Raw genomic sequence first — 12,168 nt, 5'->3', positions numbered from 1 at the left:
TGCCGCCGAGCCCAGCGCGGCGGAGATAGGAAGGGGACGTGGGAGAGAGTGGTGGGGGGGCTGTCGGAGCCGTGGGGCGGAGACTGCTCGCTGCCGGGAACCGTCCCTCCCTCCGGCCCCCGCGTTCCCTCGGTGCTCGAGGCCGCCTCTTGGCGCTGTCCCCATCCCGCAGACCCCTCTGTCCTGACTGCGATCCCAGGCCCAGCCATTCCCGCGCCTGGCCTCGCTCCACGCTGCCCATCTTTCGCCTCCTTCTTGCAGACCTAGCTCCCGGGTTCCTGTCTTCGCTCTTCTTGCGCTCCTCGCCTGCTCAACCCTTCCCTGCCCCCACCCTCCCGCTACCCCCATCCCCTTCTTCTGTCCCGGCGCTCCTCTCCCTCGGCGGCTCCTGTCACTTGGAACCCGTATCCGTGCCGCTATCTCCGCGTCCGACCGCCTCCCAACTGGTGCCGTCCCACAGGTGTTCACGCGTCCGGCCGTCCATCCGTCCGTCCCCGCTGGTGCCGGCGCTGACCATGCCCAGCGGCTGCCGCTGCCTGCATCTTGTGTGCCTGTTGTGCATTCTGGGGGCTCCCGGTCAGCCTGTCCGAGGTGAGCGCGTCCACCGGGCTCCAGTCGCGGCCCTGTCCAGCCGTTCTCGCTTGCACGTTGACCTCTGCCGGCCGGAGACGGCACTGCAGTCGCTCCGACCCGCGAAGCAAGGAAGACCAGGTTGCCTCTTTGGAATGGGATGGGTTTCTGTGTTATTTCCTGCCCTAGAGCTGAGTCCACTCAGTTACCGGAACCCCAATCCTCTCCTGAGTCCCGCATCCCAGCGAGCTGTGCCCTGACTCAGACTCACCCCTCCCACATCAATCTCTTGCAGCCGATGACTGCAGCTCCCACTGTGACCTGGCCCACGGCTGCTGTGCACCTGACGGCTCCTGCAGGTACCTGTCCTGAGCACGTGCCCCCAAACCCTTTGGTACCCATTTCCAAGCCCTTCACATGCACAACAGAGTGTCTAGGGGCTTCACACTCTACTCTTCATGCCTCATCACTCCTATGGCTGACTGGCTAGCCCCCCTTTCCCTTTTACCTCAGCTTTCTTGCTTCTTCCAGTTTTTATTTCCCCACTTCTTTAATCTCCCAAATCTGATCCAGGGATTGTCTGAACCATTGCTCCTCAAGATACAGGGAGAGAGACCTAAAGCTTTAGAGAGCTTGGGGATTGGGTGCCATGAGGAAATGGAAAGATAAAGGAAAGAGAGAAAGGGAAATTGTTTAGCCTGGAAAAGAAATGCTGCAGGGAGAGTTGCTGGGGAGAAACACTTACAATGAAAGAGTGTCTTCCTTGATGAGTTTGAGTAGTTGACTCACTGGGGTGGAGAGTGGAGATTGGGCACATTCTGTAGCAGGAGGAAAGTGGACATAAGGAAATGAGCTGATGGGGCAGGCAGTTCAATTGGCTGGGGGTCTTTGAAACTTTCATCCCTGGAAGGCTTTTAAAATATGGGTCAAGCGTTTGCCCTGGAATCATGGTGGGAGGATAGTCTTGATGACTTTTTTTTGTTTGTTTTGTTTTGTTTTTGAGACGGAGCCTCGCTTTGTTGCCCAGGCTGGAGTGCAGTGGTGCGATTGCAGCTCACTGCAGCCTCTGCCTCTTGTGTTCAAGTGATTCCCCTGCCTCAGCCTCCTCAATAATGGATTACAGACGCGCACCACCATGCCCGGGTAATATTTTGTATTTTTTTGTAGAGACGGGGTTTCACCCAGTTGGCCAGGCTAGTCTTGAGCTCCTGACCTCAAGTGAGCCACCCGCCTCGACCTCCCAAAGTGCTGGGATTACAGGCGTGAGCCACTGCACCCGGCCCTGATGGCCTTTCAAGGTCATTCTTCTTTAAATGTTTGTGAGCACCTCAGACATGCCAGGAGGGGTACTGGAGGCATTTATAGACATCTTATTTCTTCCTCTACTCAACCCTGCAAGGTGTATACCCAATTTACAGATGAGAAGACTGAGGCTCAGGTTAAAATACAGAACCAGGGTTTGAGAGCTGGTGTCTGATGGTCTGATTCCATATATGTGTCCTATGACCTTGCACAGTCCTACACCTACCTGGGACAGGTCTGCTTTCCCTTAGGGGCTGTCATATGTCCTCTTGGTTTCTAGAAGCTCTGGTTCTGTCTCCTCCATTTCTTCATATCCACAACCCAGAACCCTGACCCTGTGTTTCTCTCCATCAGGTGTGACCCGGGCTGGGAGGGGCTGCACTGTGAGCGCTGTGTGAGGATGCCTGGCTGCCAGCATGGTACCTGCCACCAGCCATGGCAGTGCATCTGCCACAGTGGCTGGGCAGGCAAGTTCTGTGACAAAGGTAGGGGGGAGGAAGGGTAGTTGTTGGTTGGGAACCCCAGGTTTTTAGGGGAACAGCCATCAGTATTTATTGAGTGCCTATTGTGTCCTTGTCAAATCCTCAAATACATGGTATTTTATCATTTTTTTTATCTTAGACTTTTTATGTGTTGTCTGAATTGATCCTCAACATAACCCCATGGGGTAGGAAATGCAGCTGCTAAAAGTTGTACTCATTTTACAGATCAGGAAACTAAGGCCCACAGCAGAGCTATAACCTGCTCAAAGTCAGGTTTGTTTTTTTGTTTGTTTTGTTTTTTGATGGAGTCTCACTCTGTCACCCAGGCTAGAGTGCAGTGGTGCGATCTCAGCTCACTGTAACCTCTGCCTCCCAGGTTCAAGCAATTCTCGTGCCTTAGCTTCCCAAGTAGCTGGGATTACAGGCACCCGCCACTTTGGCAAATTTTTGTATTTTTAGTAGAGATACGGTTTCACCATGTTGGCCAGGCTGGTCTCGAACTCCTGACCTCAAGTGATCCATCTGCCTTGGCCTCCCAAAGTGCTGGAATTATAGGTGTGAGCCACTGCACCGGCCTAATGTTTGTATTTTTAGTAGAGATGGGGTTTTGCCATGTTGGCCAGGCTGGTCTCGAACTCCTGACCTCAAGCCATCTGCCTACCTTGGTCTTCCAAAGTGCTGAGATTATAGACATGAGCCACTGTACCCAGCCCAAGGTCAGTTTGAGACAGACTGAGAGCCAGGGCCAGGAGCCTCCTGACTCCAAATTCAGTGTTGTTGTCTCTCCCTAGTATACCACACCAGCCTGGGCTGGGTTTGTAATATAGCCACACCCAGAGAACCTGAGGCCTGGAAGGCGTGGACAAGTCTGGTCTGGGGACCAGATGGGAGGGGTTATCCCAGAGCCTTTCCTGTCCCTTCTCCAGATGAACATATCTGTACCACGCAGTCCCCCTGCCAGAATGGAGGCCAGTGCATGTATGACGGGGGCGGTGAGTACCATTGTGTGTGCCTACCAGGCTTCCATGGGCGTGACTGCGAGCGCAAGGCTGGACCCTGTGAACAGGCAGGGTGAGTGCTGGGCCCTCGGGGTGAGTGGAAGGTTAGACCAGAACCTGGTGATGGGATGAGAAAAGAGGCAGGACTGTTGGGAGGGTAGGGGACTGAGGGTCAGACCACACAGGGACACTCAGATAAAACCCCTGCATGCCAAAGTGTTCCTAGTTCTGGGTTTCTCAACTCTTTTCTTGTTCCTTCTGAGCCATTTCTTCAACAATCTATAGGAGCTAGAGAGGTAACAAACGTGTGACTGCTCTGGTTGGGGAGCGTGGGTGTGGGGAGGTTGAGGGGCCTGGGTCTTCCCTCATCCTCTCCTGAACATTGGCCTGTACCCTTCTGCGTCACAGTAGGGATGAGGAAACAGCCTGCAGGGCTGGACTTGTCCTCATTTCCACATCAGGCCCAGAAGCCTGCAAGGATAATAATAGCACACTTATCCTGAGCCTTGCCTTCCGGCTGGGCCCTGTGCTAACTGCTTGATATTGATTATTTCACTTAACCCTCACAATTAGGGAAGCTGGGTACTATTTTTATTCTCATTTTTAAAATGAGGTATTTGGCCGGACGCAGTGGTTCACGCCTGTAATCCCAGCACTTTGGGAGGCCGAGGCGGGCAGATCACGAGGTCAGGAGATCAAGACCATCCTGGCTAATACAGTGAAACCCCGTCTCTACTAAAAATACAAAAAATTAGCCGGGCGTGGTGGCAGGCACCTGTAGTCCCAGCTACTCAGGAGGCTGAGGCAGGAGAATGGCGTGAACCTGGGAGGCGGAGCTTGCAGTGAGCTGAGATCGCGCCACTGTGCTCCAGCCTGGGCGACACAGCAAGACTCTGTCTCAAAAATAAATAAATAAAAAATAAAATGAGGTATTTGAGGCTCGGAGAGTGTCGCCCAAGGTGACATGGTGAGCAGAGGTCAGGATACGGACCTGGGCTACCCTGCAGGTGTTAAGTTGCTTTCATGTCCTCTCCCACCCCTACTGCAGCTCCCCATGCCGCAATGGCGGGCAGTGCCAGGATGACCAGGGCTTTGCCCTCAACTTCACATGCCGCTGCTTGGTGGGCTTTGTGGGTGCCCGCTGTGAGGTGAACGTGGATGACTGCCTGATGCGGCCTTGTGCTAATGGTGCCACCTGCCTTGATGGCATAAACCGCTTCTCCTGCCTCTGTCCTGAGGGCTTTGCTGGACGCTTCTGCACCATCAACCTGGATGACTGTGCCAGCCGCCCATGCCAGAGAGGGGCCCGCTGTCGGGACCGTGTCCATGACTTCGACTGTCTCTGCCCCAGTGGCTATGGTGGCAAGACTTGTGAGCTTATCTTACCTGTCCCACACCCCCCAACCACAGTGGACACCCCTCTAGGGCCCACCTCAGCTGTGGTGGTACCTGCCACGGGGCCAGCCCCCCACAGCGCAGGGGCTGGTCTGCTGCGGATCTCAGTGAAGGAGGTGGTGCGGAGGCAAGAGGCTGGGCTAGGTGAGCCTAGCTTGGTAGCCCTGGTGGTGTTTGGGGCCCTCACTGCTGCCCTGGTTCTGGCTACTGTGTTGCTGACCCTGAGGGCCTGGCGCCGGGGTGTCTGCCCCCCTGGACCCTGTTGCTACCCTGCCCCACACTATGCTCCAGCATGCCAGGACCAGGAGTGTCAGGTTAGCATGCTGCCGGCAGGGCTCCCCCTGCCACCTGACTTGCCCCCTGAGCCTGGAAAGACCACAGCACTGTGATGGAGGTGGGGGCTTTCCGGCCCCCTTCCTCACCTCTTCCACCCCTCAGACTGGAGTGGTCCTTTCTCACCACCCTTCAGCTTGGGTACACACACAGAGGAGACCTCAGCCTCACACCAGAAATATTATTTTTTTAATACACAGAATGTAAGATGGGATTTTATCAAATAAAACTATGAAAATGCAAGTGGGCTCCTATGCCAGAAAAACCCACCTGGCGTTCCAGATGCAAGAGGGCCAGAGCAGAGGCCTGGTTCTGGGGAAGCCTCAGGATGCTGCCCACCAAGGAGTGATTTCCAAAGAGTAACCCAGGGTGCCCTTTTCCCTTCTGGGGAAGTGTGGAGAGGTAGAGCCCCAGAGGAGAATGTAAACAAGCAGCCAGCACCTCTATACAGGCCCGGCCTGGATCAGAGAGAGGGGAGAACACTGCAGGGTGTGGGATGGAGCTCAGCGACCTCCGAGTGAGGCGGGGACTCCCTGCTGGCTGCTCTGCAGCAGCTGCTGGAATAGCGAGTGGGGCTGGTTGCGCAGGGTGGCCGGGGAGTCCAGCTCTACCACTCTCCCCGCTTGTAGCACCAGCACCCGGTCTGAGTTCAGGATCGTGTTGAGCCTGTGATGGGGAAGATGGTCAGTGTAAGGGATAAGGGACAATGACCTAAGTGAGAACACTGACCTGCTTTCCCTCCTCTCCCCTCGGGACACCACAGGTCTGTCCCCACAGGCTTTAGCCCCTGGCTTGGTGCTGGGGAAGGGACTGCAAAGTCCCTCAGATAATGTGCTATAAAGGGCCCTAGGCAGTACCTGGAGAAGGAAGAGCTGAGATTTGGGGGGCAGGATCTCTAAGACCCTGACCACTGGGGTCCCTGAAAGCAATGGAGGCTTTGGGTGCATGCTACCACAGTCCCTGATTAGGCTGTCACTGGGTGTTTGCACACCTATGGGCAATGGTCAGCACTGTCTTGTTGGCAAAGCGTTTGCAGATGGTCTGCTGGAGCAGCTGGTCTGTCTTCTGGTCCACACTTGCTGTGGCCTCATCAATACACAGGATCTGGAATATGGGAATGCGGTAGGGGATAACAAAGGAGAGGCTGTAGGGTGGGCTGGGCCTGGCCCAAGCAACAGCCCCTACCACACTTTTAGCTCTAAAAGGAAAATGAACTTGGTCCCCTAAAACTTCTCCGGACTCCACCTCCCCACCCCCTTGCCCCCCGCCTCCTTCCTGGCCCTCTCTATTGTCTCTTTCTCTCACCTTACCTTGGCATCTGTGAGGAGAGCCCTGGCCAGACACAACAGCTGCCTCTGCCCAAGAGATAAGCTCCGGCCCCCCTCACCCAGCTCACCATCCAGACCACCTGCAAGGAAAGCATCTTCACTGCAGGGCCCAGGCCCTCCCTGCCCCCTTCTTGCTCTAGGGTAAGGGTCCAGCACTCACCCATGGAGGTAATCACCTCACTCAGGTGGCACTGCTCCAGGGCCTGCCACAAGGCCCTGTCCTTATGTAGGCCCCGGGGATCCAGGTTTTCTCGAACAGTCCCACTGAACAAAAAGGGCTCCTGGGGGATGATAGCCAGCTGGGATCTGTGGGACAATGACATGGAGTCCAGCGGTTGGAGATGTAGCCACTTCTGCTCCCAGCTCAGTTTCTGACTATAGCACTAGCACCTCCACGAAAGCCCGGGGATGAGACCTGAACATAACCCCACTCTGCTCCCCACCAAATGATCCGCTAGTAGCTGGGTACCTAGAACTGTGCCAATGCTATAAGCAATACCAAAGAAACCAAAGGCTGGACTCTGTCCTCAAGGAGCCTACATTTCACGGAGGTGTACACACACAAACCAGAGAAAACAAATGGGCTAAACTGTGTGGCACTGACTCCAGGGGCAGCAGTGGCTACGCAGGGAATGACCAGAGCGAATGAAAGGGCAGGTGACACTTCAAGGTTGGAGTGGGCCTATAATTGGGTCCTGAAGACATGGTAGAGTTATAAGGTAGGGCCACCACAGCTTAGGAGAGAAGGCAGAAGAGGCAGGCCTAGGGCTTTAGGATACAGCTTCCCTACCTTTTCCATGTCACTGTACTCACAGAAAATGATATTAGGTTGACCTGAGGGTAGAGAAGGGATGTATACCCTCCAGTGGGGCCACCTGAAGCCAAGGGCAACTGGCTCAGGTCTCAAGCTGTCCGAAGCACTGCCTGCTGAGCCTGAGGGCTCAAGGGATCAGTATCTTGGGGCACAAGAGTGGAGGATGTGTGGTGGGAAGTACAAGAAAGATGCAGCTGGAAAGGGTCAGGGCAAGGACGACCTTGAGATCACCAGCCATGAATCTGGACCTGGGCACTAGGAGTTCTCTGTCCTCGCCTGCTCATCCTGTCCTCCGTTTCAGCCCCTTGATCAGCCCTAGTTGCCCTGAGTTTATATAAAGCCTTCCTAGCTGTGCCCTCCTCTAAGTGCTAGTAGTTCTGGTTCCCCCTTCCCCTCCCAAGTCCATCTCCTCCAGACCTGAGCTGGGCCAGCTCCAGCTGGCTGATGTCCACGCCATCCAGCAGCACTCGCCCTGAACTGGGCTCTAGCAGCCGGAAGAGCACCAACAACAGGGAGGACTTGCCGGAGCCCGTGCGGCCCACGATGCCCAACTTCTCTCCAGGCTGCACGCAGAAGGTCACTCCATCCAGGGCATTCGGCAGCCCTGGCCGGTACGCCAACACCACGTCCTGGAACTCCACGCCCCCCTGGGTCAGCCAGCCGGTGCCCAACTGGTGGAGTCCATGGGTGGGAGACAGAGGGGAAGAGGGAGATGGGGGAGATGAGGAGCAATGGTGAGGAGGGGAGAATAATGAGAAATGAACAGTGTGAGAGGAAAGGTGAGAGAATAAGAGATGGGGAAGAAGGGACATGGTGAAGAATTTTGGTCATCATGAAGAGAGGTTATGGGAGCTGAGAAAGATGGGTGGGTAAAAAGAAAGAAATTGCGGGGGAGGCTGGGGTCTTCAGGGTTCCAGAGCTTTGGCCTGGGGTCGGGGTACAGGCCTACCTGCAGTGGCTGGCCCTGGGGTTCCTGGGGCAGGTCACAGGAGTACTCTTCCAGCCGCTCAACGCTTACCAGCATGGCCTCCGTCTGTGTGAAGCTGCTCACCAGGCCCGAGAGCAGGCCCGTCAGGGACAGGGCATAAGACAGCGACAGGCCCACCAGCCCTGGGGGAGAGGATAACAGCTGCTGGGAGAGCTTGGACACTGGGATGTGTATGGGAGACTCCCCAAGCTGTGGACTGCGGGCATTTAAAGGAAGCAACAGAGGCTGGGCGTGGTGGCTCACATCTGTAATCCCAGCACTTTCGGAGGCCGAGGCGGGTGGATCACAAGGTAAGGAGTTTGAGACCAGCCTAGCCAACATGGTGAAACCCGTCTCTACTAAAAATACAAAAATTAGCCAGGCGTGGTGGTGCATGCCTTTAATCCCAGCTACTCAGGAGGCTGAGGCAGGAGAATCACTTGAACCCGGGAGGAAGAGGAAGAGGTTGCAGTGGGCTGAGATCGTGCCACTGTACTCCAGCCTGGGCAACAGAGCGAAACTCCATCAAAAAAAAAAAAAAAAAAAAAAAAAGGAAGCAACAGAGAAGCAGGAGGGTGACAGGACCTAGCCTGGAGCACAGGAGGCTGGATGCAGGGCACAGGGTGGGCATGGAGAAGCTGGGAGGGATGGCATGTGGGATACTGAAGTGGGCTGGGGCAGTGTGGTGGGGACGGGGTAAAAGCAGGAAAGGGACTGAGACCAGCAGCTCAGAAAACTCATTCTAGTCCCCGAGCCGCCACCACCACCTGGGGACTGTCACTCAACTCCAAACGGGGGTGATGATGATAATCATGATACACCCTCACAAGGAACCCTGGGTGGGAGGCAAAAATGTTGGGGGGACAGTGCAGGGAGAGATCTGGGAGAAGGGTGGACCAACTTGCGGGTGAGGTAGGGGTGAGGGGTCCTGGGTGGCACCTGGGTTAGCAAGGCCCTGCTGGTGCTGCACCAGGGCAATGCCTGCGATAGCGCTGACCACTGCTGCCCCCATGAGCTGTAGCCGAATGTCCAGCCACTGCATTGTGGCACTGGTGGCAAACTGGCACCTCTGGTTTAGCTCAAGGAGTCGCTGGTTCTCCTCCTCAAACCTAGGGAAGGCCAGATGGATGTGAGGCCGGCCACTCCACTGCTGCCCTGAGCCACCCAGCCTCAGGGTCTCCACAGGGAAGGCCCTCTTGGGCAGTTCCTTCTTGGCAGCTGATCTATATACCCACAGGCCTCCCGCAGGGCTGCAGATGCCAGTGTGCTCTTTCAAAGTGGGTGTCTGCTCTGCCTCCCTATGTCCTTCTTCTGTTGCTTTCCTCCTTCCCCACCCCTTGTCCCCAGGAGGGCTGAACCAACCATACCCTGCATATTCCTCTTCTCAGGGGTCTCTCTTTTCCTCTCCCCTCAACACCTCATCCCCCCGGGCTCTGGTTCACACACCTGTAGGTGGCCCCTGTGGCCCGGAGCACAGAGAGGCCAGCTAAGGTATCAGCCAGATGGGTATAGAGTGGAGACAGGGTGAGGCTGCCCAGGCGCCGCAGCTCCCGTGAGGAGGCCCTGTAGTGGCGCTGCACGTGATAGTAGATGATGCTCAAAGGCGGCAGCAGCAGCAGCAGCCAGGGCAGGCCAGAGCCCAGCACAGCCAGGAGCCCCAGCAGGCCTGCCGCGTTGGCCAGGAGGATGTTGAGGATGAAGGGCAGGCTGTCATCCACACAGGCCACGTCAGAGGAGAAGCGGTTTAGGATCCGGCCCGTGGGTGTAGCATTGAAGAAAGTTACTGGTGCCTGGGAGAAGGAGGCTGATTGGGCCAGGGCAGAATCTGACAGAAAAGGGGTTGGTGGGCAGCCCTGGGGGAGGTGGGGTGGAGGGGAAGGCCTAAGATAGAGAATAGGGAAGGACTAAAATATCCCCAGAATTTGGGGGCAGAGAGGAGAGATTGGCAGAGCTTGAGGAAGAATATCCCAGGGCAGGAAAGACTCTCCCATCCCCAGTGGAGCCCGAGTATTGGGAGGACATTCCACAGGGCTAGGATTGCGCTCCCCTACCCCTGAGGTCCCAGCCCCTCACCATAAGGACTCGATGCAGTAGGCGTCGATGCAGGGTGGCAGCTGCTTCAAGGGTGCCTGCTGCAAAGAGCACTGCCCGGAGAAGGGTGCAGAGGGAGTTGACACCAGCAATGGTCGCATATACGGTGAGGTAGAAACGGATGTCTGAGGAGCCACTGGGGGCAGCTTTGGGCAGTGGGAACACTGGGGTGCTGGGTGGTGAGGAGGGGGCTTTGGGTAACCAAAAGTAGGGCCACTCAGGGGTCCTTTCTCCTCCCCCATGCCATCTCTCCCACCCTCCAGAAGCCACAGCATCTGGAATACCGGCCCCAACCCTCACTCCCTGCCTGGCGACCACTCTGAGAGCACCAGGCCCACCCCCAGCCCCAGCCACTCACTAGAGGTTTCCGGGGGAAAAGAGGAGCAGTTGCGGAGAGAAGAGCCCCGTAGAAGCTGGGCTGGTGGAGGCTTGCACCTCTTGGGAGCTATTCTCAGCTTTCAGCTGAGAGATCCAGTGAGAGAGCCACCAGTCAGCAGCGTTCCGCGTGGCTGGGTGGGGACAGGAAGGAAAAAGCTGTAAGAGGCTCCTCTCCCTCGTTCATTCTATTCCAATGCCCCCTTTCTCCACCCTTGCCTCTGGTTCCTGCCCATCTCCATCCCCCTGGCCTGGCCTTCCCACCCTGCCACTACCCCAGTCCTCCCTAATGTGGGCTTCTCTCATAGGCCGGTCACCCTTCAGTTCTGGGGAGAACAGGATCTCAGACTTGCAGAATGGGAGCTAACCTAGGGGGCAGAATGGAAGCCAGCTATAGAGCACATGCCTCTGGCCCCTGGGCATCTCTCAGAAATAGAAGTATGGCTTTTGTCCCAGCTGTGACCCATGCTTGGTGAGTCTCTGGGCCTTATAATGATTAGTGCAAGGTAATGGGCACCTGGACAGCATAGCCGTCATGGTGTAAGAGACTCCCAGGCACACTCTCACCTTGCATGAGGAGCAGAGAGAAGAGGATGGCTAAGGCCAAGCCCTGGCCCACAGCCTTCCAGTAAGCTTGGTACACATGCAAGGCCACGGCGCCCTCCTTCTTGCTTTCTTCCTGCAGCAGGCCACCAGATGTGCTCTGCTCCTCCTCCAGCCCCTCCTTTGTTTTCTCTGGGTTTTGTACTGACTGGGCTGTGGCTGTGAGAATCAGGGGTCATGGAGGAATTAAGCTTGCAGGGTGCCAGTTGAAAACTCAGTATTGCAGAGGAGCGGCCAGCCTTTGTAGAAAAAGCTCTACAGTGTGGCAGTGAAAAGCAAGCTCTTTTCTCCCACTGGGGAGCCATACCTGAGTCAGACTTTTGTCCATTCTCAGCCCAGGCTTTGGGGACAGGTTGTACCAGTGGCAGAATCTCAGAGGGAGGTCCTGGAGGGTAGAAGGGGAGATTAGGAGGGGGCTGTTCTGAGTCTATACTATGCCTTTCTCAGTGCGTGTACAGATCCTACCTCCCATCCTCTTAGGTCTCCCTCTCTAAGCCACCCTAGCAGGATACCCCTAGACCTCGGGCAGGACTCTTAGGCCTCCTTCCCTGACCCATCCTGCTCTGGATACCCCTAGACCTCGAGCAGGACTCAAGTCCATCCTTGTAAACCTCGATTCTGACCAGCAGAGAGGGACGAATGTCCATCCCCGAGAGGACAGCCAGAACTATGCCTGCCACTCTGTCCAGGGTTACTTCTCATTACCGCAGAGCTTTTTCTTATGCTTCACTCAATTCCTAATATCTGGTTGGAGCTTCATTTCCTCCTATTTCTCTCCCAGTGAACTTGCAGGTGGTCACGTCCCTCTGCATAAAAATCTTTCAGAGTGGCCGGGCGCGGTGGCTCAAGCCTGTAATCCCAGCACTTTGGGAGGCCGAGACGGGCGGATCACGAGGTCACAAGATCAAGA

General features: G+C 56.0%; 2 protein-coding genes across 5 annotated transcripts in view; one reads left to right on the top strand and one right to left on the bottom strand.

Annotated features, from left to right (window-relative positions):
• DLK2 (delta-like 2 homolog (Drosophila)) overlaps positions 1-5,323 on the top strand; it is a 6,743-nt gene extending 1,420 nt beyond the window's left edge. The window contains exons 2-6 of one of the 4 annotated variants that reach the window (XM_011986779.1): positions 461-591; positions 866-929; positions 2,227-2,339; positions 3,374-3,425; positions 4,401-5,323. In XM_011986779.1, coding sequence (XP_011842169.1) covers positions 516-591; positions 866-929; positions 2,227-2,339; positions 3,374-3,425; positions 4,401-5,136 — 1,041 coding nt within the window. In that variant the 5' untranslated portion in view covers positions 461-515 and the 3' untranslated portion in view covers positions 5,137-5,323. Of the gene's footprint in view, positions 1-8; positions 592-865; positions 930-2,226; positions 2,358-3,280; positions 3,426-4,400 lie in introns of those variants that run through there. The other 3 variants (XM_011986777.1, XM_011986775.1, XM_011986778.1) reach the window with 3 other exon arrangements.
• Positions 5,247-12,168, bottom strand: part of ABCC10 (ATP-binding cassette, sub-family C (CFTR/MRP), member 10) — a 35,088-nt gene continuing 28,166 nt past the window's right edge. Inside the window, exons 11-22 of the mRNA XM_011986780.1 lie at positions 11,566-11,643; positions 11,223-11,417; positions 10,639-10,789; positions 10,263-10,452; positions 9,636-9,979; positions 9,129-9,298; positions 8,172-8,332; positions 7,640-7,893; positions 6,569-6,714; positions 6,391-6,488; positions 6,072-6,184; positions 5,247-5,746 (exon numbers count right to left, since the gene is read on the bottom strand). Of these exons, the coding sequence (XP_011842170.1) occupies positions 5,584-5,746; positions 6,072-6,184; positions 6,391-6,488; positions 6,569-6,714; positions 7,640-7,893; positions 8,172-8,332; positions 9,129-9,298; positions 9,636-9,979; positions 10,263-10,452; positions 10,639-10,789; positions 11,223-11,417; positions 11,566-11,643 (2,063 nt within the window). The 3' untranslated portion in view covers positions 5,247-5,583. The remainder of the gene's footprint in view (positions 5,747-6,071; positions 6,185-6,390; positions 6,489-6,568; positions 6,715-7,639; positions 7,894-8,171; positions 8,333-9,128; positions 9,299-9,635; positions 9,980-10,262; positions 10,453-10,638; positions 10,790-11,222; positions 11,418-11,565; positions 11,644-12,168) is intronic.

The sequence above is a fragment of the Mandrillus leucophaeus genome, unplaced genomic scaffold (genome assembly GCF_000951045.1).
Source record: "Mandrillus leucophaeus isolate KB7577 unplaced genomic scaffold, Mleu.le_1.0 Scaffold3, whole genome shotgun sequence".
NCBI classification, from domain to species: domain Eukaryota; kingdom Metazoa; phylum Chordata; class Mammalia; order Primates; family Cercopithecidae; genus Mandrillus; species Mandrillus leucophaeus.
This window is presented reverse-complemented; position numbering and strand designations above follow the sequence as displayed.